Source organism: Rhincodon typus, chromosome 18 (assembly GCF_021869965.1).
Source record: "Rhincodon typus isolate 14 chromosome 18, sRhiTyp1.1, whole genome shotgun sequence".
Lineage (NCBI taxonomy): Eukaryota > Metazoa > Chordata > Chondrichthyes > Orectolobiformes > Rhincodontidae > Rhincodon > Rhincodon typus.
In genome coordinates, this window is record NC_063349.1 from 9508882 (window position 1) to 9535281 (window position 26400).

At 39.9% G+C, this 26400-nt stretch overlaps 1 protein-coding gene across 4 annotated transcripts in view; it reads right to left on the reverse strand.

Moving 5' to 3' along the window:
* Positions 1–26400, reverse strand: part of yaf2 (YY1 associated factor 2) — a 109197-nt gene that overhangs the window by 80165 nt on the left and 2632 nt on the right. The window contains exons 2-3 of one of the 4 annotated variants that reach the window (XM_048607524.1): positions 22944–22998; positions 15418–15543 (exon numbers count right to left, since the gene is read on the reverse strand). In XM_048607524.1, coding sequence (XP_048463481.1) covers positions 15418–15449 — 32 coding nt within the window. In that variant the 5' untranslated portion in view covers positions 15450–15543; positions 22944–22998. Of the gene's footprint in view, positions 1–15417; positions 15544–15802; positions 15933–16021; positions 16166–22943; positions 23240–26400 lie in introns of those variants that run through there. The other 3 variants (XM_048607525.1, XM_048607522.1, XM_048607523.1) reach the window with 3 other exon arrangements.

Here is a 26400-nt window from a genome sequence, read left to right on the forward strand (position 1 = left end):
AACATCCTCTTACTTCTCACAAACCAAAACCTCCTGATTCACCTCTTCCCCCACAGCCAATGCAATGGCCAAGACCCCATACCCAAAGCTGGATTGACCCCAATGTGAGCCACATATCCTCCACAACACAGACATGTGATCTACTCTCTCACCCACCTGGCATCCCTTCACATCCCTATTGCTCCCCAACTTGTGCCCTTAACCCTCTCCATCATCCATCTGGTACTCTATCCACTAATTTAACTTACACACTTAGGCACTGCTGGAAAAAAGACACATTTTGTAGAAGCTTTTTGGCTTGTATTCATCAGGACATTTCGTAAGAAAACAAATTCTAGGGGAAAGCAAGCATTATTACTGAATGAGTAAAGTACAGATTGGTAGAGGCATTAACATGAAGAATATACATTAATGATGTTTGATAGTTAACAGATAGGCTTGGCTAAATTTTCAAAAAATTATGGCGCAGATAAAGCCATTCTGCCCATCATATCTGCACCGGCTCTAATATCTAGGGCCAATCTCCTGCTTTTTCCCCTATTCTGGCACACCAGTATGATCCAGAAAGCATCCCTGTCCTCTTGAATGCCTCAACTGAACCTGCCTCCACCACAATTCCAGGCATTGCCTTTTACACAACCAGTAGTTAGGGTATAGGAGTTTTTTTTTCACACATCACCCCTTTTTTTGTTTGCACATCACTATAAGTCTATAATCCAGACATGTGGCCAAGACAATGCCCGAAGATATCAACTAGAATGGCTGTTTTGTTGACTGAAACAGGCACATTGTGTTCTTTCTGCAAAGTGCAGGGCCTTGCATATAAATACACGTGGCTTCCAGTTTGTACAAGAGTGCTACGCCTAAATTGTTCACCACCTCAACTCCTCACACATCCAGAATTATCCAGCAAATGTTGTCTGTTACAGAGGGGATAGTTAAATGAAATGAACTCTTTGATACTCACTTCATAAGCAACAAGTAACAATTTATTTATCTAACTCTAACAGTTAACAAATTAGCAGAACTACTAACAAATCAAACAATTCCCGCCTAACTACTAACTATTACCAAATAAAACAAAATTCTAATAGCACGCTGTTCCAATAGATACAAGATCCACTTATAGAAATTAAATTAATTAAAAAAATTATAAAATTAATCTCTCAAAATTACAGCCAGGATAAGTCTTCCAGAATGTTATTTGCCTTCTCTGCAGTTTTTCATTCAGGAAAGCCTTTCTCTGTCGAATTCTTGTGTCAGCAATATTAGCTAAGAGCGCCATAGTACCTTTATATAGATGATGCTTACTCTGAGATTTGAGAGATTCCTGAGAGAGCTGGTGATTTTCTGTTTGTTTAGAGTTGATGGCTGTTGAGAGCTGTTCTCTTAACAGCTGGGGCAGTTTGCTCTCACACCGATTTTCAAATGCCCTCTTCTTTTATACCCTTGATGGCTTATTAACTTCTTACAATAGGATTGATCTGAGATTGTCAAAATCATCAGATTTAAATTTAATTTTGGCTTTGGTGTCTAGGGCCTAGTTTAATTTATTTGGCTAAATTCAAAAACCTGTTCGCTTGGTAAAAATGCTGCTTTGCCTGCTAACAGCATAGCCTTTTGATACAATGTTTCAATTTCAAGAACTCTGTGCATCTGCTGCTGCCTGCAGACATTTTTTTTTTAAATCTCCAAGCCTAAAACAAAAAAACCATTTAAAAGGGACCATGCACTCTTCCTCCCTTAACATTTTACAAACAAATTCTAATGTCCTGCCTTCCAATCCACAAGTACTGCACCAGCTTCGCAACACTATCCAATTGTAAAGTTACACCTAATGCTACACCTAATAATGTGTTGCGAATTTTACAAGTGCAGTCCGGTTGTGGTTGGCCAGTAACTATGACAACGTTTGATACAATTCACCAGTCTTTGCGACTTGCATTGTAGCAGTGTGAAAAAGCTAGCTTCATCTGTGCTCAAACTATTACGATACTTCACTCATCCTGGGTAATCCAAAATAATCTAGGTAATCCGAGATAACCTCGGGCCAAAAGTGACCATCTTATTGCCTTCCATGAGTTTAGGTTAAAGGTATCCCCAAAATTTTGATTAACAAGTGAAGCTAGCTATTTCATGCTGTGACCAATACTCTCGTTTTTTGGTGGCAGACTTCACAGGTCCACGCGAGGCAAAAATTCCAAAAAGTTGGGAAGCGAATGCACTGGCTTTCTGGCCAGCACATTCGAGTAGCTGCGCAATTGCACAGCCTAAAGATGACACTGGCTGCTATAGTGTAGTAACACGGGTGGTATTTGCCATCAACAGAATGCTGCCATCAAGCCAAAAAGACATTTTGTCTATCACACAAGTGAGTAAGATGGTGTATGAATTTCAGTGTCAATGGGATGCCAGGTATGTAGGCTGTATGTCCTAAAGACAGCAGGTCGTATCAAACAGCATATCCCTTTGACTGTTTGCAAGATATGACCATAGACTACTAGCCCATGCTCGTACAACTTGGTACAGTGTCTAACGTTAGATGTAATTCTATAATTGGACAATATTTGCTGGATAATCCTGAATGAGCATGAAATTTGCATGTGAAAGCTACATATATTACAAAACCTGGCCCTGTTCTTTTCAGACAGAAAGAACATGTACTAGCATTACATCTATTTCACACCAACAAAAAGGGGAATAGTCATTTGCTGGATCTGTTCACAAGGCCCTGTTCCTTGTGGACAGAAATAATAAATGACTCAAGAAGACAGCCATTCACTGGTTTATTTCTCAGGGCAATGCCCTGACCATAGTAAATTTAACAGAGCCTCACTCTTAACTGTCAATCAGCATTAATGAATGCATTCTCCGTGGCAATGTTTCTACCATTCAGATTCCACTTGACAACCAATCAGCTCTTTCCTCTAATGCATTACAAATGCTGGTTTTCCCTGAGAATTTGTATTCTTGGAAAATGTCCTGACAATTGCAAGACAAAATGCTTTGAAAAAATGCAAGTTTTTCTGTAATACTCAAGTTCTGTACTGTCAAAAAAGAATATTTCCATACTTCTCTCAGTGGCTGCAGAAGTTTCCTGGTGAACTTTAAAGCCCGAACTGTAGTAGGAATGGTCATGATAAAGGGAAAAGGTTTCAATGCCGATTCACTTTACTGCTGGCTGCATAGGTTCCTGGCCTGGAGGAGGCTGCCACGGCAGTGGATTTTTTAAAGATCTGATCTGAAACCCTGTTTCTAATCCTGAACAGTACATCTGGAGTCTTATCTCTAATATTTTTCTTAAAAATCCATATTGCTGACATGTCATCTCTTATTATGCCAACCTAATGTTCAATGCCAGTAACATTTTCACTGTCAAATGAAATAAGACTTTTTTCTACATTAGAGTTACTATACAAGTGAAACTCAATATTGTTGATGGCTCAGCACATTTATCCAGTTAATAACTTACACAAACTAAATAGACAGGGCCCATTATCAATTTGAGAGTCAGTTAGCTCAGTTGGCTGGGTGGCTAGTTTGAGATGCCAACGGCATGTGTTCAATTTCAGCACTAACTGAGGCTACCATGAACCTTTCTCTTCACTTGAGGCATGGTGACTCTCAGGTTAAACCACCAATAGCCATCTTTCTCTAATGAGACAGCAGTCCTATGGTTGATGAGGACTATGGCAACTTAACCTTTTTTTTTAAATTGTCAGTCTACATTTTATGTTGACATAGGAGATCTCGGGCAATTTCCTAGAACCTGGGTAACACAATCTCCACCAGATGTGCAATTGACTGTAAAGATCAATTAATAATAACATCACACTCTTGTGTGATCGTCCATCCAGTTACTGAATAGTTTGCTGATTTTCAGACATGGATCACATATAAGTAATAGTCTTTTCAATTATGTACCCAAGGGCAACTGAAACATGTGGAGATAGTAAGATAGATAGAAAGAAAATGTTCTGAAGAAGGGTCCCGATCCAAAATGTCAACATTCCTGCTCCTCTGATGCTGCCTGGCCTGCTTTGTTCCTCCAGCTCCACATTGTGAAACATGTAGAAATGGGTTTTTCAGCAATGAGAAGAGAGGGAATAAAATAAGTGGAAATATTTCACAAGCATTAAACTCTATAGGAAAACAAACCAGTATTCTGGTTAAAAAGCTGTCTATTGTTGGGTATGTTATCTTGATGAAGAATAAGCTTATAAATAAATGGCCTAAATCAAAATGCACAGTAATTATGCACTTCGGTCCTCAAATGGAAAACCAAAAAAAATACAAAGATAATGGTTTTTGGAGGGTGGTGCACAAAGTTATGTATAAGAACACAACACAGAAATAATTAAGAATACAAAAACACATTGCCAAGATTGACAGAATAAAAAGTTCTACTTGCTAAGTAAATTTAGCTCAGTCCCAACGACTAGTAAAGTTCCAGATCCAATCCATGCCAATATTGAGTTGGCTGATCTTACCTGAAATGACAATAGACTAAATATAGCCTCAATGCTGAGAGCTCGGAAGAACAAAGATCAGCTAACATGCCTGCTCTTCATTGTTATCAGAAAATACACAATTGCATTAAAAGAGGCTAGATTTGGTTGTAATTTCCTCACTACTGCAATAAGATAAATCTGTCAACATTTAGTGTTAAGACATACATATGAATAATAGTCAGTTGATTCAGAAATCACAAAAACCATATCCCAGGGTCTTTACCTCGATCTCTCTCTTCCTCTGCACCATCTTTGGAGCAGAAGTTTTAGCTGTTCTGGCCCTTTGAAATGTTGGGAAATGATGGAAAGCAGAACAAATTGGCAGGAAAACAAACAGATAACAAACTAGTAAATGTCACAAGAAGAGCCATCAAGTTGTACTTGAATTGTTGAATCTACTGACAACTTTTTAAAGTATGCTGCCTTTTCTCCTCCACGTCCTTGTCACCACATTCTTTCTTTAACCAGGTAAGATTATCCATTATCTCTTTGTTATTTAACAGCCTTTGTTTATTCCACACTAGAGAGGGGAGAAAGCATTGGGTTTCCTTCATGCATCAACCACCTCATGGAAAAGACAAAGATGGGCTGGGAATAAGGACTTAGTGTACCAACTCAATCCGTACCCAAGAGCAACACTAATATTTATTTCTAAATTGAAGAACTATGAAACAGCTAAGAAAATATTGGTTTTAATGAACTTAAAAAGTTTAAGTTAAAAACATTTTGGTTCAATTTTACATTAAATTTGACTATCCATAAATATATGCCTTGGTCATAACAAAGAAAGTTGGAATGAGCATAACTTAGAATATTACAGTAAGGAAAATTCTTCTGAATATGGCATTAATATGTAACATTCAAAGCAAATGAAAAAGCACAAGGAATAAAAATAAAGCCATTTGGCCATCATAGAACCCCAAAGAAGCATTTCAGACAACATGCAATCCAGTATCAACAACAATAATTTGCATTCAACACATTAAAATGCCCAAAAGCATTTCACAAGAGCATGATCAAATAAAATTTGACACCAAGGAACTTAAGGAGGTTTGATGACAGAGGACCAAAAACTCGGTCAAGAGGATAGGTTTTAAGAAGCATCTTAAAAGGACAGCAGTAGTCGACCAGGGAGTTAATTAAAGGAAAGGAGGTATAAGAGGCCAGAACTGGGAAATAGATTTCTAAGGGTTGTGACACTAGAAGACATTACTGAAATAGCAAGGAGAGAGACAATGTAGGCACTTTAACACAAGGATGAAAATTTTCCAAGTATATATTGTAGAAATCATTTCCTCAACAAATTCTGCATATTCAACCCATGAGCATTAAAAAGATCTGTTGCCTTGGAAGGCAAAAAGACAAGATTGAACAGTTCGGAAATGGAGGCTCAACAATTTTAAAATCCAGCTGACAATGATGAGGTACAAGTGTCTTTTTTCTCGCTATAACATCCAAAGTGAATAAGATTATCTGAATCTGAATGCTCATGGCTATGAGTTCACAGCACTATTGCAATTCATGACAAATTAGCAACTAAGATCATTTAGAGAGACCTAAGTGACACTTAATGTGGGGTATGAAAGTATTTGTTTAAAGCCACGATGGTAAGGTGAAAGAGTTCATTTCTATTTGTAGCAGATGTTCATTATTTATATCCAAATAAGGAAAAAAGTGCACAATATGCTTCTTTCTTCCACTGAACACATACAAGCTGCATCTACGAAACACGTTTGGCAACCTGAAATAAAGTTCTGCAGAAGGAAAATCTCATTTGGATGTAAATAATGAACATCAGCTACAAATAGAAGTGAACTCTCTCACCTTACCATCGTGGCTTTAAACAAATACTTTCATACCCCACATTAAGTGTCACTTAGGTCTCTCTAAATGATCTTAGTTGCTAATTTGTCATGAATTGCAATAGTGCTGTGAACTCATAGCCATGAGCATTCAGATTCAGATAATCTTATTCACTTTGGATGTTATAGCGAGAAAAAAGACACTTGTACCTCATCATTGTCAGCTGGATTTTAACATGGATCTCCATGAGAAAGACAGCAGCTGAGAGAAAACATGCACATAATCAACCCCACCCCCACCTCTGTGAAAACCTATTTTAAATGCATCAGTATCCCACATTCATCACTTGACCAGTCCTCTGTTCATCCTCCGTAAGACAAGGGTATAACCAATGATTATTACTTGAAGCAATAAAGTTAAAATAATCAATTCCCCATTTACTAATTATTCCTTTCTTTATAGGTAGGATTTTGTATTCTAATTAATTCAGTAGCACATTACCAATTGTCTTTACATGGAGTTTATTCTGGAGGAATTCTTAAAACTGGTAAAATTTGCTTCTAATTTTCAATTAATGCATTAAATGGAAAGTAAAAACCACACAAAATTTTACCACAGGCTTTTAAAGAGAACCAAGTAGTATTTACAAAGACAGCCTCTGGCCACATCTGCTCAAATTGGTTTAGTAGTTATCTATATGTGAAATCTAAGGTCAAAGCTGTAATTACTGCAGACAGTAAAACTGAAGTGTTTAATGTCATAAGAATTAAGTATTAAACCAGGCTTTTCGATGAAAATGAAGCAATTATTGTATAAAACAGACTTAATCAAATTGTCATCTTATTCAGCAAGGAGAAGTTTTAAAACTTAAAAGTACAAAATTGAACAGTACACAAACAAAGCAGCTGTAATAGGATTTTTGTCCTGTTAGCTTTTGCACTGGCACACTGATTCATGTTGTAACATAAATGTACTCAAACCAATAATAAAAGTCTTGACAGTTCTTTTGCTGGCCTGACCATCTTCAACCTACCTCACCCCTCAGATTCAAATAGGGCACCTACGCAGTGAAGTTATAATGTAGACAAGTATTGTAAAAGCAAGTCTCAGAAATTTCAGTCTTCTGATACTGCCTCAGCAGCAACAACTTTATGGCTAAGAGTTGTTGGTATTAATAACTGGATTAGACGAGTCTACTTATAAAGAAGAACCATTGGGTTAAAATCATCCAATTCCAAATGTTGGCTGCAATCTGCAATATTTCATAAATATTCATTGGAAAAAAGTACCAAACTGATAATACACTTTAATAGATCAAGCGATATGCTGCAGTTACATAACCTACAACATGTCTAGATAACATATATTAAAATCTGCTCATGGGGACTTTAGATCTTCACAACTAACAGCTGAGAAGCTAAAATTAAAACCATTCTAATTTTTTAGGATAAAAAGACAAAAGAAATCATATTGTTAAGCATTAGCAAAACTGTGCAAAATACAAGTGTTTATTAAAACTTTTACAATTATAAGCATCTTTCCTTTCTAATAGTGGTTTAGAATTAATCTTTAAAAAGGCATCGCAGCAATGCAACCTCAATACTTAATCTACAACTTTTAGACGCTGACGCTAACATACTTGGCCTTGGACTGCAGTACAAGCTAATTTATACCACATTTCTTTCAGGTCCTAACACCACATTTATGACAAATCATTACAATTTCAACAGTTCAGCCTGACATCATCAGTAACTCTCATGTACATGCACACTGGCCTCAACCATAATAAACCACATTTAATACTGAACACATTATTAAATTTACCACAGTTTAAATCAGAGCTCGTCATCACACAAAATCCTACACTTCAAATGGAATCAAAGTGAGCCAGACTAGGAAATTACAAAGAAAAACCTGTAGGTCATAACTTGCCCTCTACTAAATCTCAATTCAAATTCCTGACAACACTGTCATTCTTTTACTTAATTTGCTTTCTAAGTGAAGAGATGTCAGCATTATAGTAGAAGTCTTCCACTTTGGCACCCAGTGCCAGGATCAGCAACTCCAAGTCAAGCTGGATGTTTGCTTGATTTGAATGTACCAAGATACAGCGAAAAGTATTGTTTTGAACGCTAATCATAAGATCATATGTCACTTAAGTACATCAGGGTAATAGAACAAATGCCGGATATTGTGCTACAACTACATAGAGAAGGTGCAGAAAAAGATCAACTCTGATACATGACAGGTCTGTTCACAAGTCTGATAACAGTGGTGAAGAAGCTCTTCTTGAGAATCTGTTGGCACTTGTTTTCAAACTGTTGTAGCTTCTACTCAATGGATGAGGGTGGAAGAGAGTATAGCCAGGGTGGGTGGGCTTTTCGATTATGTTGGCTGATCTCCCCGAAACAGTGGGGAGTATAAACCGAGCCAGTGGAAGAAAGGCTAGTTTCCGTGACAGACTGGGCTGTATTCACAACTCTAATTTCTTGTGGTCTTGGACAGAGCAGTTACCATACCCAAGCTGTGATGCATCCGGATAGGACACTTTCTATTGTGCGTCTATAAAAATTGGTAACAGTCATTGTGGACATGCCAAATTTCCTTACTCTTCTGAGGAAGTGCTGGTGTACTGTCTTGACTGTAGCATTGACGTGGATGGACCAGGACAGATTGTTGGTGATATTTATTCTTAGGAACTTGAAGCACTCAACCATCTCCACTTCAGCAGCATTGATGCAGACAGGGACGTGTCCTCCACTCCGCTTCCTGAAGTCAATGCCTAGCTCCTCCGGTTTGCTGAATTGAGGGAGGGATTGTCGTCTTTACACCATGTCACTAAGCTCTCTATCTCTTTCCTGTACTCTGTCTTGTTGTTTGAAATCTGACCCACTATGGTGGTATCAGCAGCAAATTTGTAGATGGAGTTAGAGATGAACTTGGACACATCGGGGCTGCATGGTGGCTCAGTGGTTAGCATCGCTGCTGCACAGTGCCAGGGACCCGGGTTTGATTCCACCCTTGGGAGACTGTCTGTGTGGAGATTGCACGCCCTCTCCGTGTCTGTGGGAGTTTCCTCAGGGTGCTCTAATTTCTTTCCACAGTCCAAAGATGTGCAGGTTAAGTGGATAGGCCATGGGAAATGTGGGGTTACAGGTTACAGTAGGAGAATGGGTCTGGGTGGGATGTTCTTCAGAGGGCTGGTGCGGACTTGATGGGTTGAACGGTCTCCTTCTGCACTGTAGGGATTCTATGTCTCTATAACATACATTAAAGACCTGGTTACGCAGCTTTGTGAGGCACCAGTGTTGAGGTTTATTGTGATATTGTCACCTAACCTTACAGGGTTCAGTCTGCGGGTCAGCAAGTCGAGGATCCAGTTGCAGAAGGGGGAGCAGAGTCCTAGGTCTCGGAGCTTGATGTCACTCAGTGTTGACTTCTATCTTAAAGTATCGAAAGGTGACAGGTTCCATTTTCCATGCTCAGGACTGATTGAGGGTGGGGGATACTTTTAATTTTAAATTCAAAGGTTAAACAGTCAATGTATCTTGTCAGAGATCAAATTGACAGCACTAGTTTAACACCATTTCCAAAACTTAAAATTACTTAAAAGTCCCTTAACTCAGTAATGGTGTGGAAAGGGCATTATTCCTGTGTTAATTCAAACAAACATCTCAGACTGAAGAGCTAAACCTATTTCTTCTCAACACCAAATTTTACATCAAAATATATTTTTGTGATAAACCCTTAATTCAACATTGACTCTGCCATCCTCATCCTCAATGAACCAGCTGTTAACGAAATGAAATATGTAACATAAGTACAAAGTTACCAAAATAAAAAAATCACCACAAGATCTACTTTAGTCTTAAACACAGATGCATAGGAACATAGGTAGACATGCATCCCTTCCCTCTGTTCTGCCATTCACTTAGATCATGTCTTACCTGTGCCTCAACCCAATTTATATGCCTGGGTTCTATAACCCTTGCCAAACCCAAGAGTCAAACAGCACAGAAAGAGACCCTTTTGTCTGATCAGTCCGTGCCGACAACAATCCCAAACTAAACTAGTCCCACCTGCCCCAACTTGACCCATGTCCCTCCAAACATTACTTGATCATATGTCTTTTAAATACTGTAACTGTACCCACATACACTCCTTCGTCTGCAGGTGCACTCACACACGAACCACTGTGCCAAAAAAAAAAATTGCCCCTCATTTTTTTAAATCTTTCTCCTCTCATGTTAAAAATATGCCCCTAGTTTTGAAATAACCCACCCTAGACAAAAGACATCGGCCATTCACCTTATCTACTCCCCTCTTGATTTTATAAACCTCTGTAAAGGTTACCCCTCAACCTCTTACATTTGAGTGAACAAAGTCCCAACTTATCCTGCCTCTCTTTATAACTGAAACACTCCATTCCCAGCAACATCCTGGTAAATCTCTTTGAACCCACTCCAGCTCAATAATATCCTTCCTATAACAGGACGACCAGAACTGGACACAGTACTCCAGAAGAGGTCTCACCAACATCCTGTGCAACCTCAACACGGCTTCCCAACTCCTACATTCAAAGGACTGAGCAATGAAGGCAAATATGCTAAATGCCTTCTTAACAACCCTATTATTATGTGAGGCAAACTCCAAAGAATTATATACCTGAACCCTTAGGTGTCTCTGTTCTACAACACTAACCAAGGCCCTAATTTTAATTGTCTAAGTCCTGTCCTTATTTGTTTTCCCAAAGTACAATATCTTGCATTTATCCAAATTAAACTGTATCTGCTAGTCTTCACCCCATTGACCCAACTGATCAAGATCTCTTTGTAATCTTAAATAGCCTTCCTCATTGTCCACAATACCACTAATTTTGGCATGATCCGCAAACTTACCAACCATGCTTTCTATATTCTCATTCAAATAATTTATATAAATGATAAAGAAAAACGGACCCAGCACCGATCCTAGTGGATCCGCTTGTCACAGGCCCCAGTCTGAAAAACAGCCCTCCATCACCACACTGTCTCCTGCCATTTAGCCAGTTTTGTATCCAATTGGCAAGCTCCCCCGAAACCCATGTGATCCAACTTTACTAATCAGTCTACCATGTGGAACCTTGTCAGAGTCTTTGCTAAAGTCCAAGTAAACAATGTCTACCGTGCTGCCCTCATCAATCTTCTTGGTTACTTCTTCAAAGAAAAAACTCAATCAAGTTTGCGGCACACAATTTCTCTCACACAAAACCATGCTGACTATCCCTAATCATTCCTTGCCTCTCCAAATGCATAAAAACCGTATCTTTCAGAATCACTTCTAAACAATTTACCCACCAAAGTCAGGCTCACACATCTGAGTTCACAGGCTTCTCCTCACATTCCTTCTTAAACAAAGGCACAACATTAGCGACTTTCCAGTCATCCAGCACCTCACCTGTAGTTACAGATGATTAAATATTTCTGCAAGTGGCACCGCAATTTCCTCCCTAACTTCACACTACATCCTAGGATACACTAGATCAGGTCCTGGGGATTTATCCCTCTTCATATTTTTTAAGACTTCCGGCACTTTCTCTTCTGTAACGTGAACTGTTTTCAAAACATCAATATTTATTTCCCCAAGTTCTCTAGCCTCCATTTCTTTCTCCACAGTAAAAACTGACACAAAACATTCATTTAATACATCTCCCACCTCCTGCCGTTCAACGCAAAGACAACCTCGTTGATCTTTAGGGGGGCCTATTCTCTCTAGCTGCTTTCTTGCTCTTAATGTACTTGTAGAATCTCTTTGGATTATCCTTAGCCTTGGCAAATAAGGTTATCTCATATCCTCTCTTTCCCTTCCTGATCTCCCTCTTAAGAATGCTCCTACCCTCTTTATACTGTTCAACAGATTCATTTGAACCCAGTTATCTATATCTCATATGATTCTTCTTTATTCTTGATTAGAACCTCAATATCTTTATTTATCCACTGTTCTGTAATCCTACCAGCTTTATCACTCTAACAGGAACATAATGAATCTGAACTCTCATTATCACACTTTTAAATCCGCCCACTTATCAGTCATCCCTTTACCTCTGAACAGTTTACTCCAATCAATTTTTGAAAGTTCTTGTCTCCTTCCATTAAAATTTGCCTTACTCCAATTAAAAACTTTAATTTTTAGGAGAGGCTTATTCTTTTCCATAAATGTTATAAAACAAATAGACTATTATCACTGGACCAAAAGTGTTTCCTTACTATCACTTCAGTCACTTGCCTGGTCTTATTACCCAAGACAACGTCAAGTTTTGCTCCATCTTTAGTAGGAACATGTACATACTGATAATGAAAATTTTCTTGACGACATTTAACAAATTGTTCACCATCCAAACCTTTAACACTCTGGTAATCCCAGTCAATGTTTGGAAAATTAAAATCCCCAACTTTACAACCTTGTTATTCTTACATATATCCGCGATCTCTCTACATACTTGTTCCTCAATTTTCCTTTGACTATGGGGGTCTATGGTACAATTCCATCAAGGTGATCATTCCTTTTTTATTCTAATTTCAACCCATACATTCTCACTGGATGATTTTTCAGAAATATCTTCTCCAGTTACAGCAGTAATGTTTTCCTTAATCAAAAACGCCACTCCCCCTCCTCTTTTGCCTCTCTTTCTATCCTTCCAGCAGCATCTGAAATGCAGAACTTTGAACTGCCAGTCATGTCCATTCCTCAGCCAAGTTTCTGTAATAGCTACAATGTCCCAATTCCATGTTCCCAAACATGACCTGAGTACATCAGCCTTATCTGTAAGATGCCTTGCATTGAAATAAATAAACGCAGTTTCATTCTTCAGACTTATATCGTTTTTTGACTTGCTCGTATGTTTTTCTAATTAATTTTCTAATTAACATGTTCTTTTCAGATTCAAAACCATCCTCATCCATTTTACTCAACAAATTTCTAGATTTATGCTCTTAAATTTCATTTGATCCAACAATCGTTACCTTTTGAGCTCAGGTTTTCCACTACCGTTTGTGTGAAAATTACTTCCCAATTGCATTCATAAATGATGTCAGTTTAATTTTGGAATAGTAACCCTTGAAACTTCTTTCTATGGAAAGATTATGCTTTTATTTTGGACACATCAAGAATACAGCTTCCAATCTCCTTGATGAACCTGAGGTGATTAATGAATAGTTGAGATACTTGGATCAGGATGGTCTATTAAGGGTTAGTTGAAAGGCAACAATTGCTTTTGCTACCACATGAATTGGGAATTTTTGAGAGTGGGAATCAGCCAAGACTCTTGCTCAGTATCCAGCAAAGTTTGTTGTAGTTTGTCTGTGCTGATGTGAATGCAGACAAAATTGGACTTATTATAATACAGGCAAAAAAAGACTGCTGAAATGCAGTGTTAAGGCTCATATGTGAATAAGTGTTACTGGGGCAAGGAGCCAGAAGACAACAAAAACAGGAGTATGAACCAACAATGAATCAGCTCTTTCAAGATAAGTTCTGAAGAAGTCATACCAGACTTGAAACATTAACTGTTTCTCTCTCCACAGATGCTGCAAAACCCGAGTTTCTCCAAGGTTCTCAGTGTTTGTTTTAAGATACACGGGGAGAAAATGGTGTTGGTGAAGGATGCAACATAAACAGAATAGCTGTTGCAATCAAATTATCTCCAATTATTTGCTTCAACTAGGTGAACAGGTGCTATATGATGAACAGATATGTCACAATTGTGAGCAAGACTAACACATCCCTTACATCTGGCAACTGAAAATCAAGTGATCACTGCAACAAAAAGGAAAGCTCAAATTCTTAAGATTAAATCATGGGATACTTTTGCAAAGAAAAATAAAGCAATAACCAAAAGTACAATCATAAATATGATTTAATTTGCAATTTAATTTTAATTTTCATTAATTCACAAAAAATTACAAAAAGGGTGTCTAGTTGTTTACTTGTAGCAGTTTTAGAAACAATACATGTTTTCCTGCTGGTGTTTGGCTATTTATTTAAAACATTCAAATACTGATGCCATCAGTGGGAGAAATGGCATGCAGTTACTGAACCAAATGGTGCAAGGAAACGATAAACACAAAGCTGAAATGACATGAGCACTGAAGCATCCAAAGTTAATGACTATGCCTAAGATAATGATTCAATTTCTGTGGAAGATTGCCCTCCTACTTGCTCTCAAGTACTTCATGTTTGAAGAAAGAAAAAAGTAAGAATATTCAAGTTAATCTAAATCTTCATTGGTACCTCTAAGAACAAGTCCTGATGGAAACCCCCTCTTCATGGCCCAAATTAAAGCAAATTTTTGATTACTTTATACACAGTCTTGCTGTATCAATAAAGTAGCATTTTATGACCATTAAACTGAAGGGAGAAAATCCCAATGCCACCGAATGCATATCTGATAAAAGATACCCTATTTTATGAAAGTAACCACACATAAATATGTAACCCAATTCCATTATACCCTATTACAATTTCAACTGCTACACAGAACATGCTCTCTTCCCTCCAGGCTAAATGAAGAGTGCATGAAGTGAAAAGCCTTGGCAGGAAAAATAAAAATTAGGCAACAGAATACATTCGCACACCCCTCACCCCCGTCAATTTAAGACAAATTTGTTGGTCTGAATCTATTAGTTATGCATTTTGAAAATAGCAAATTCAGTGACACACAACACATTTTCTGAAACATAATCATATTATTTCATTATCTTGATTTTTTAAAGCTTTTCAAATAATTACATTCAGAGGCAGAGCCTTTTTGTTTGTTCAACTACCAGTTTTTGAAAGCCAGAAATGTAACCAAGCAGCAATGATCTGAGAGCATCCCTTAAACAGCACTGAAAACCCAATTTCATTCATAGATCTGACTGTGGGGTTTTCAATCTTCAACATTGATAATATCGTAGCCAAATTACTTGGAAATAGTAAGATGAAATGACAAACGTGTCCAGGACTGCAGGAATATAGATCACAACGACCCCCATCCCTCCGATTCTACTTCAGCTTGTGAACGTTAATTTATTAGATAGATTGGGGAAAAGATTACATTTTTAAAAAAGGAAGTAGAGAGACTCACCGTGTTGATGTGCCCTTCCTGACATCACACATACTGCATTTGAAAGCCTCTGCGCTGTTCTTGAACGTACAAACGCTACAGTCCCAGTATCCCTCGTCCGTGGAAGGCTTGGGCTGCCTTTTGGGTCTGTTTTGGACAACAAAAGGAACGGAAAGAGGTGGTAAAAAAAAATACATAGGTACACCGGCTTATTTGGCAACTAGTTTGCTCTTTTTTTCCTCGTTGCTTTCCCAGCCCCCTCTCTCTCTATCTTTTCTCCTCCCCTGAAGACCTTCCTGGCAATCGGTGTCGATCAAAAGAAAAAACTGCCAGATCCTTTGAGCGAAACTGCAGCTCCCCGTGTCAATTTCCCACGCACGCACGCACTGACTCCACTGTAACAAACCCGTCCGCCATGGCTGCTACATTGTATCGAGCTCCGCAACATTTCGCTTCCCGAACTCCCGCTCCTATTCTGCGGCCGAGCCATCTTCCATACACACACACTTAAAAATATTTAAAGAAAGGGAGGGGAGGAGAGGGGAGGGGAGGGGGGTATCCTGCCACTTCACCCCTCCCTCCCTCGGGGGCGGTGAGGGGAGCGGAAGGTCTGAAAGTACTCTACCTGGTGGGACTCTTCTTGTCTCCCATAGCGGCTTAAGTCCTCTCTATTTATTATTATGTGTTATTATTATTTGAAACCCGTCTGAATGGCTCAGGGTTCCTCTGCTAGCGCCTGGATTTCCCCCCCCCCCCAATCCCCCCCCCCCCCCAATTGTGGAAAGCAGTGGCACTGCAGGAGTGGGAGCTAGCACCAGGGCCATTGCAAACCTACCGCCCCGTGCTCCGTGCCCCCCCCCCCCTTACCCCCTAACCCCCCCCCCCCCCTCCGACACACCACCCCCAGCTGGCCTGTGACTCGCCTCACGTGGCGTGCCGGGGGCCAACCAGCTCGCCAGGATTTTTATGAAACAGACACACGGAGCACAAGGCGGTAGGTTTGCAATGGCCCTGGTGCTAGCTCCCACTCCTGCAGTGCCACTGCTTTCCACAATTGGGGGGGGGCGGGTGTTGAGGTGGAGGGGTGACAATGCACAACAAAAACAAATCTTTGCTCTCATCGGTTCGATGCCTTCCTGATTCTGTTGGCAATTACTTTTCTACCGAGGAGGAAGCCCTTATGCTGTCCCCACCCCCTCTCTCTGTCCGTGCATGATGAAATGTAATGACATCAGCGACCTGACTGCAGGACATCGGAGGGCAGCGATGAATGAATGTGAACGAGAGAGTTTGTGCTAAATTCTCAACATTGTTTACTGTGCTTGGGGCAAAGCTGTCAGCGTGGAGTGGGAGACGAAAGCATATTTGGGGCGCTACCTATTTGTGAGCTTTCATTTAAAAGGTTGGCAAACTCTGGAATTTGATTTACTTCTGAGTGAAATAGGTCATTTTTTTTTCAAACCACGACGTGAGAGTCACGTCGCATGAATAACACTCAGTGGATCTCAACAATCCAATCACTGTCACAAATATAGTGATTTGTAACCGCTTAAAATGCTGTAGAATAAACACAGAACTTTACTGTTTGCAAGTAAATCTACTGGTCGTTATATTCGAATACCAAAGAGTAAGGTCATGCCCTGTGATTTCTGCAGACGCACGTGGCTTCGCCTTGTAACTTCAAGAAGTCTTGCTCCAATATTAGGCAGGATACAACAATGCGTCTGGATCCCTCAGTTTGAAGTTTGCATGTAGCCCATATTTTTGCTGAGTACTGTGACCTGTGGTGGGTCACCTCAGCCAGGATGATTTTCACAGGTACACGACTGACATCTGTAATCCTGTCTTATACTCAAAGAGAGTGGGGGAAAAAAGTGGACTCCTGATCATTGTTATAGGAGAGAACAATTTGCTGGGTTGATTTCCTTTCATGAACCATTATTTAGAAAGTGACAACAGGGCTTTTGGAATATCAGCCAGAGTCAGAGTCAATGTGTTTTAATGAAGGAGAAATCCTGTTTGATAAATCTGTTGAGATTTTTGAGGTGGCAAATAGCAGGGTAGCTGAGGGAAAAGCAGTGACCAAATTGTATTTGGATTTTTGCAATAGCATTGATAAAGTGCCAAGTGGAACCAGAAGGTATTAACATGGATTGAGAACTGGTTAACAGATGGAAAAAAGTCAGAATACATGGGTCATTTTTGGCTCGTCAGGCAGTTACTCGTAGGGTGCTGCAAGGATCAGTGTGATTATTTGTATCAAAGGACAAAATAAATGTTTCAATTTTGATAACGATACAAACCTAGGTGGAAAATAAGTTGAGGACACAAAGCATCTAAGATAAACAGATGGATTAAGTGAGTGGACAAGAAAGCTGACCTTGGGAGACTTGATTATCAGAATATACCGCAGCTGGGAATGATCAGTGATGATTTCAGAGCCTGATCAGCTAAGCGTTTGATTTTAAGACCTATAAAACTATATAAATAAGTAACATTAAGATTTATAAAATAGTGAGTAGGGTGAGATTTTTCATTTTACTGAGATGTCTCTTGATTGACTTTTTTATATAAAAGACAGGTATTAAATTATCCTAGAGCAGTGTTTTTTGAGCAAGACCACTTAACGCTGAGTTTGTCTGTAAGCGTGTGGTGTTTGTTTTTTGGGTATCCTTTGTGTAAATTGTCTCGGGGCAGAGACAGCTTTTAGTAGAGTGATGTGCTCTTCCTGACAGATGTGGGAGATCAGGGACAATTTCGATGTTCCTGGAGACTATGTCTGTAGGAAGTGTGTTTAGTCACGAATCCTATTGGATTGGTGGATCTGTTGGAGCAGCAGTTACCGCCATGAGGAATTTACAGAAGCCAGAGGGTGTGATGGATGGCAGTTTCAGCAAGACTAAAAAAAAATGCAGATACAGTCACGTAGATGGGTTACTGCTAGGAAAGGTAGCAGAGATACACAGGTAGTTCAGGAATTTTCTGTAACAATCCCCATCTCAAACAAGTATGCTGTTTTGATACTGCAGGTGATGATCTCTCGGGAGCATATAGCATTGACAGCTAGGTTTCTGGTACTACAACTGTCTCTACTGTAAAGAGGGGTATATCAGGTTCCAAGCGATTGATTGTGACAGGAAACACTCTAGTCAGGGGCACAGACAGACATTTCTGCCGCTGAAGTGAGGCATCAGAATGGTGTGTTGCCTCCCTGGTGTTAGGCTCAAGGATGTATTAGAATGGATGCAGAATATTCTGAAAGGGGAGAGTGACCAGCAGAAGGTTGTTGTACATGTTGGCACCAATGACATACGTACAGAAAGGGATAAGGTTCTGCAAAGAGAATATAGGAAATTTAGAAATATAGGGAACTAGGCAGCAAGTTAAAAAGGTCTTCGAGGATAGTAATATCTGGATTACTCCCGGTGCGATGTACTAATGAAAGTAGGAATGGGAGGATAGGGCACATGAATGCATGGCTGAGGAGCTGATGTAGAGGGCAGGGACTCACATTTTTTGATCATTGGGATCTCTTCTGGGGTACAAGTGACTTGTATAAGGAGGACAGGTTGCACTTAAATTGGAAGGGGACCCAAAGAGAGACTGACAGAAGACCTAAGTTTCAGGCTGATACAGTACAGAACAGCAGCAAGTTAAATAATCAAGGCAGGCAAGAACAAGGCAAAAAACGAGTTAAGCCTGATAAATCATACTGCATTTATTTCAATGCAAGAGGCCTGACAGCTAAGGCAGATGAACTCAGGGCATGGGTGGGAACACGGGACTGGAGTATCATAGCCATTCCTGAAACGTGGCTCAGGGAGGGGCAGGTCTGGCAGTTTAATATTCTAGGCTATAGATTTCACAGAAAGAATAGAAAGGTAGGGCAAGAGAGGAGGGGGAGCAAAATTTTTGGTTAAGAACAGCTGTACTTAGGGAGGATATTCTTGGGGAGAACATTCAGTGAAGTTATAGGGGTGGAACTGAAAATTAAGAAAGGGAGATCACCTTATTGGGGTTATACCAAAGGCCCCCCAAGTCGGCAAGACATTGGGAAACAAATATGTAAGGAGATCTCGGGTATCTGTAAGAATAGAAGTGCTGTAATACTAGGGGATTTTAACTTTCTAAATATAGACTGGGACTGCCATATTGTTAAGGGCTTGGATGGTGAGGATTTGATAGGTGTGTACAAGAAAACTTTCTTATTCAATATATGCGGTTATGCCGACTAGAGAAGGAGTTACATTTGACCTTCTGTTGGTAAAATAAAGCAGGGCAAGTGACTGAGGTGTCAGTGAGGGAACACTTTGAGGCAAGAGATCAGAATTCTATTAGTTTTAAAATAGTTATGGAAAAGGAAACAGCTGATCTAGAAGTTAAAAGTTCTAAATGCAGGCAAGGCCAATTTTGACAGTATTAGGCAGGAACTTTCAAAAGTTGATTGAGAGAAGCTATTCGCAGGTAAAGAGATGGTTGTAATGCGTGGGGCCTTCAAAAATGAGATAAGAGTTCAGAGACAGTATGTTCCCGTTAGTGTGAAGGGCAAGGCTAGTAGGTGTAGGCACTACTGGATAACTAGAGAAGTTGAAGCTCTGGTCAAGAAAAAGGAGGCACGTGTCAGGTATAGATAGCTGGATTGAGTGAATCCCTCGAGGAGTATAAAGGCAGTAGGAGTATACTTTAAGAGGAAAATCAGGAAGGCAAAAAAGGGGACATCAGATAGGTTTCGCTAATAGGGTGAAGGAAAATCCAAAGAGATTCTACAAACACATTAAGGGCAAAAGACTAACTAGGGAGAGAATAGGACCCTTTGAAAATCAACAAGGCCATCTGTGTGTGGAAGCACAGGAGATTAGATACTAAACAAGTATTTTGCATCGGTATTTACTGTGGAGAAGGACGTGGAAGTTAGAGAACTTGGGGAAATAAATAGTGGTGTCCTGAAAAGTGTCCGTATTACTGAAGGGGTGTGCTGGATGTCCTAAAATGAATAAAGGTGGATAAATCCCCAGGGCCGGATCAGGTGTATCCCAGAACTTTGTGAGAAGCTAGGGAAGAGATTGCTAGAACCCTTGCTGAAATATTTGTATCAACGATAGCCACGGGTGAGGCGCAAGAAGACTGGAGGTTGGCTAATGTAGTGCCATTATTTAAGAAAGACGGTAAGGAAAACCCAGGGAACTATACACTGGTGAGCCTGACGTCAGTGGTGGGTAAGTTGTTGGTGGGGATTCTGATGCACAGGATTTACATGCATTTGGAAAAATAAGGACTGATGAGGGAAAGTCAGCATGGCTTTATGCGTGGGAAATTGTGTCTCATTAACTTGATTAAAGTTTTTGGAAAAAGTGACAAAGAAGATTAATGAAGACAGAGCTGTAGATTGTACTCTAAGGATTTCAACAAGGCGTTCGGTGAGGTTCTGCACGGCAGACTGGTTAGCAAGGTTAGATCACATGGAATCCAGAAGCAGCTAGTCATTTGGATACAAAACTGGCTCGAAGGTAGGAGATTTAGGGTAGTTCTTTGGACTGGAGGCCTGTGACCAGCGGCGTGCTGCAATACAGAGTACTGGGCTAATGGTAAGATTCTTGGTAGTGTGGATGAGCAGAGAGATCTCGGTGTCCATGTGCATAGATCATGGGAAGTTGCCACCCAGGTTGATAGCGTTGTTAAGAAGGCGTACGGTGTGTTAGGTTTTATTGGTAGAGGGATTGAGTTTCGGAGCCATGAGGTCATGTTGCAGGTGTACAAAAAACTCTGGTGCGGCCGCACTTGGAGTACTGCGTACAGTTCTGGTCACCGCATTATAGGAAGGATGTGGAAGCATTGGAAAGGGTGCAGAGGAGATTTACCAGGATGTTGCCTGGTATGGAGGGAAGGTCTTATGAGGAAAGGCTGAGGGTCTTGAGGCTGTTTTCGTTAGGGAGAAGGTGGTTAAGAGGTGACTTGATAGAGACATACAAGATGATCAGAGGATTAGATAGGGTGGACAGTGGGAGCCTTTTTCCTCGGATGGTGATGGCTAGCACGAGGGGACATAGCTTTAAATTGAGGGGTGATAGATATAGGACAGATGTCAGAGGTAGGTTCTTTACTCGGAGAGTAGTAAGGGCGTGGAATGCCCTGCCTGCAAAAGTAGTAGACTCGCCAACTTTGAGGGCATTTAAATGGTCATTGGATAAACATTTGGATGATAATGGAATAGTGTAGGTTAGATGGGCTTCAGATTGGTTTCACAGGTCGGCGCAACATCGAAGGGCTTGTACTGCGCTGTGATGTTCTATGTTCTATGTTTGGTGCCTCATCCACAGTTTTTGGTCATTTAGATAAATGATTTGGATGTGAATATAGGAGGTATGGTTAGTAAGTTTGCAGATGACACCAAAATTGGAGGAGTAGTGGATAGCGAAGATGATTATGTAAAATGTGACCTTGATCAGATGGGCCAATGGGCCGACGACCGGCAGATGGAATTTAACTTAGATAAATGTGAGGTGTTGCATTTTGGTAAGGCAAATCAGGATAGAACGTGGACAGTTAATGGTAGGGTCCTGGGGAGTGCTCCTGAACAAAGAGACCTAGGGGTGCAGGTTCATATTTCCTTGTAAGTGGAGTAACAGGTAGACAGGCTAGTGAAGGCGGCGTTTGGCACATTGGTCAGTGCATTGAGTTGGGATGTCATGTTGCAGTTGTACAGGATATTGGTGAGGCCACTTTTGGAACATTGCGTAGAATTCTGGTCTCTCTGCAATAGGAAAGATGTTCATAAACTTGAAAGGGTTCAGAAAATATTGACAAGGATGTTGCCAGCACCGGAGAGTTTGAGCTATAGGGAGAGGCTGAATAAGCTGGGGCTTTTCTCCCTGGACTGTCAAAGGTTGACCTCATTGAGGTTTATAAAATCATGAAGGCTATTCACCCTGTCCATGCCCAATGTCTTTTTCCCAGGGCAGGGGAGTATGAAACTAGGTTTAAGGTGGGAGGGGAAAGATTTAAAAGGACTTGAGAGGCAAGTATGCCTGAGGATGTGGAGGAGGCAAGTACAATTACAACATTTAAAAGGCACCTGGATGAGTATATGAATAGGAATGGTTTAGAGGGATATGGGACAAATCCTGGCAAATGGGGCTATATCAGTTTAGGATATCTGGATGGCATGGAGAAGTTGGACCAAAGGGTCTGTTTCCGTGCTGTATAACTCAGTGACTAAGAAGGTTGCAGATGGAGTATAATATGAGCAAATGTGAAGTGGGGCAAATGTGAAGTTGATATTTTGGTTGAAAGAATGGAAAAGCTAATAGTTTTGTAAATAGTGAGAAATTATTAAACATTATTTTCAGTGTTCTTGTGCAGGAACAAGAAACACGAAACACGCAGGTAGATCAAGCAACTAGACGGGCAAATGATATGTCAATCTTTATTGCAATGGGTTCAGAGTAAAAGATAAGTAACTCTTGTTGTAACTGTACAGAGCTTTGGTAAGACAGAACCTAGAATACTGTGCATAATTTTGATCCCCATATCCAAAGATGAACACTTACCTCAGAGTGGATGAAACAAAGGCTCACTTGATTAATTCCTGGGCTGAAGTTTGTCCTGGAAGGAAAGATCGAAAAGAATAGGCTTATAGTCCTGGATATTTAAAAGAATGAGAGGCGATCACATTGAAACAGATAAGATTGAGTCAGCTTTGTTGAAGAGATGTTAAGAGTTTCCCCTGGCTTAAAAAGACTAGAAATAGGGTGCACTATCTTAGGATAAGGGCACAGCTATTTTGGACTTAAATGTGAGAAATGTCTTCACTCAAATTTGTAGATTTTTGGAATTTTGTCCAAGACCATGCTTTAGAAGCCTAATCATATTTTCAAGCCTGAAATTAAATTTAAAAAAAAGAAAAAAATTAAGAAAAATCAACTGTTGTTGAATCGGGTGGCTGAGTAGAATTAGTTGATCGATTACCATCTTATTAAATCAACAACAGTCTGAGGGATAGTATGGTTTACTCCTATTTCTTATTGATAATCAATAGGCTACAAACTATAACACCTTGCGCATATACGGGTCCTTTAACAGTGAGTCATTCCAAGGCACTTCAGTGAACTGTCAAACAAAATGTGACACCATGTCATAAAATTTTAAATAACCAAATCTTGGCCAACGGGAGATAGGTTTTAAGAAGCATTTAAAAGGAGACGAATCCAGGGGAAATTGCAAAGCTTAGGCTTATGAGTGGAAGCATGGCTGCAAGCTTGTGAGGGGAGGAAATCTGAATGTGCAAGTGACCAGAATTACAGAAGTACAAAGATCTGAGGCATGTGGGGTTACAAATAGGAAGGGATGAAGCCACAGATGGATTTAAAACCAAAGTGTGAATTTTAAACTTAAAGTGTTTCCAGACCAAAAGCCATGGCACGTTATGGAGTGCAGAAAATGATCAGGGAACAAAACTTCGTGAGAGTTTTGGATGACCTCAAGTTTGGGTGGAAGACTAGCCACGAGAGTATTAGAATCATCAAGATGAGTGCTAACAATAACGTGGATAAAGGTTTCAGCTGCAAATGAGCTAAAGGCTTGGAAATAACCTACCTTGATAACAGAGAGTATACAGGGTTAGAAACTCAGCTCCAGTTCAAATAGTATGCTAAAAGATACAAACATTTTGAGACAGTAGGAACTGCAGATGCTGGAGAATCTGAGATAACAAGGTGTAGAGCTGGATGAACACAGCAGGCCTGTGCATTTTCTGAAGAAGGGTCTAGGCCCGAAACGTCAGCTTTCCTGCTCCGCTGATGCTGCTTGGCCTGCTGTGTTCATCCAGCTCTACACCTTGTTATATCAAACATTTTGAGTCAGCCTCAGACAATGGCTAAGGAAGGGAATTGTGGTGACTGGAGGTGGGAGGGAATGGGGAGTACATTTAAAAAGATGGTTTGAGGTGCAAAAGAGAAAGCATAAGACGTAGGAGAAGTAGTAAGCCATTCGGCCTATCAAATAGGAGGCTCTCTTTGTACTCCAGGATTGGTAGTTTTGGCAGAGAGGAGCAAGATCAAACAAGTAATGAATCACTGCAAATATTTATACACCATAAACATTTTACAACCCTTAGACTTGAGGGAGCAGAGATGGTAGCAATTCCAGGGAACAACAAGGATGAGAGAGTAATGGTATGTCTGGAGGTAAAGGCATCAAGGGTAGATTGAGGCTGTGATTGAGCTGAAATGTAAGAGAATCAGAAGTTAGACTACTGGAATTTCAAAGTGTCTCTTAATGACTTGCAGGAAGAATTTATTCCAAGGCAGACATAGAACAACATTCCTTTTAATTTCACTTCAATGTGGGCAACTAATTTCTTGAACTGCCTGGTCATTTTAAGACTGCCATGCTTGCACAGTTTTGAAGTGACTACTGTGCGATTGTGGCATGTTTATCTCCGGCACAACATATTCTAATAGCTTACCCTTTACAGCTTAGAGGGTATTTAAATTGAGAAGGATGATGATTGGAGAGGGATACAAATAAGTGATCAGAACTTCATCCTAATACTCCCCCCCCGTTCCCCCACTGACCCTTTAACGAAGGTGTCAATTTTTGTTTGATTACAATCCTGCGACTTGTCTTGGGAGGGTCTTTGTGTCCTGGTTGTGCACCATTTGATCATGAAGGACATCACAGACAAGGCTGATTATGACTTAAGTAGAGTTCCATATGTAGACATCAGTAGCCAATGATGATGGATAGTGATTAGAAGTGGAACTTGGAAAGAGCTCTTGACATAGTAGTGTCCCTCCCTCTGAGCCAGGAGGCCCAGGTTCAAATCCCACCTGCTCCAGAGGTGAAAAGGTTGGTTAGAAAACCTCTGGACGTGAAATTCAGGACAACATTTTAAATTGTTCAGCAGAGCCATAAAGGCTCTACTACAACTTCTACTACTCCCCTGGCTGAGATCAATTCACATTCACGTCATACAGTATATTTACACAATGAACCATTGGAATTTTGGATGCATTTATATTACAGCTGTATCTATTATTAAATACACATCTAACTTTTATATAGTCACAGATAGACTCAAGACTGTAGAGATGCTGATTTAATTAAGATAATGGATCATACAGAAATACTTTAGTAATAAAAGGCAGAGGGACCAGGTGAATGTATTAATATATTCAATAACATAGAATAATACTGCATATTCAATACAAATGACAGAAAAGATTCCACTGGTGTGTGTGGGGAACGAAATGAAAGAACAGAGGTTTGGAAGAATATCCTCTAAATCAACAATTAAGAATGCATAAATGTATGCTCCTAAAATGTGAAACATAATCCTACCTGCCTCTCTGCACAGGGACTGTCTGATCGGATAAGTATTTCCAATCTTCTAATTTTACTTCAGATTTCCCACCTTCTCTATTTTTTGCATTATGTGTATTAAATATGGTGTTAGTAGGAATTTGCCAGTATGTTATAATAAAGATTTTGTGTTTGCATTGTTTATTGATTTCACATGGTTTGGGGCAATGTAGAGATTACACAGTTTTATAACACATTGTATTAGTAATAATTTGTAATGTGAATGTTACAGGAAGCAATTGTGACATTTACATGTCAAATGCAACTTTAAATAGGTGTAGATGTTATAGGCACTTTACAAACAAGTGAAAATGACTGGCAGGAAAAGACCTGCTGTTCCATCAAGCTTACCCTATATATGACACCTGGAACACAAACTGAGAGACCCTCCTCACCAACTGTTCCCTATCGACCACAGCCAATTAATCATCTCGAAGAGGCAAAAGAAAAACCTGGAAAATTCCTTGCCTGAAAAGATCTGAAATCAGAACTCATTCCTGACCAAGCATCAACTATTATTTGCAGAAGACGGTTCCAAATCTCTACTAAGATAACAAGGTGTAGAGCTGGATGAACACAGCAGGCCAAGCAGCATCACAGGAGCAGGAAGGCTGACGTTTCGGGCCTAAACCCTTCATCAGAAAT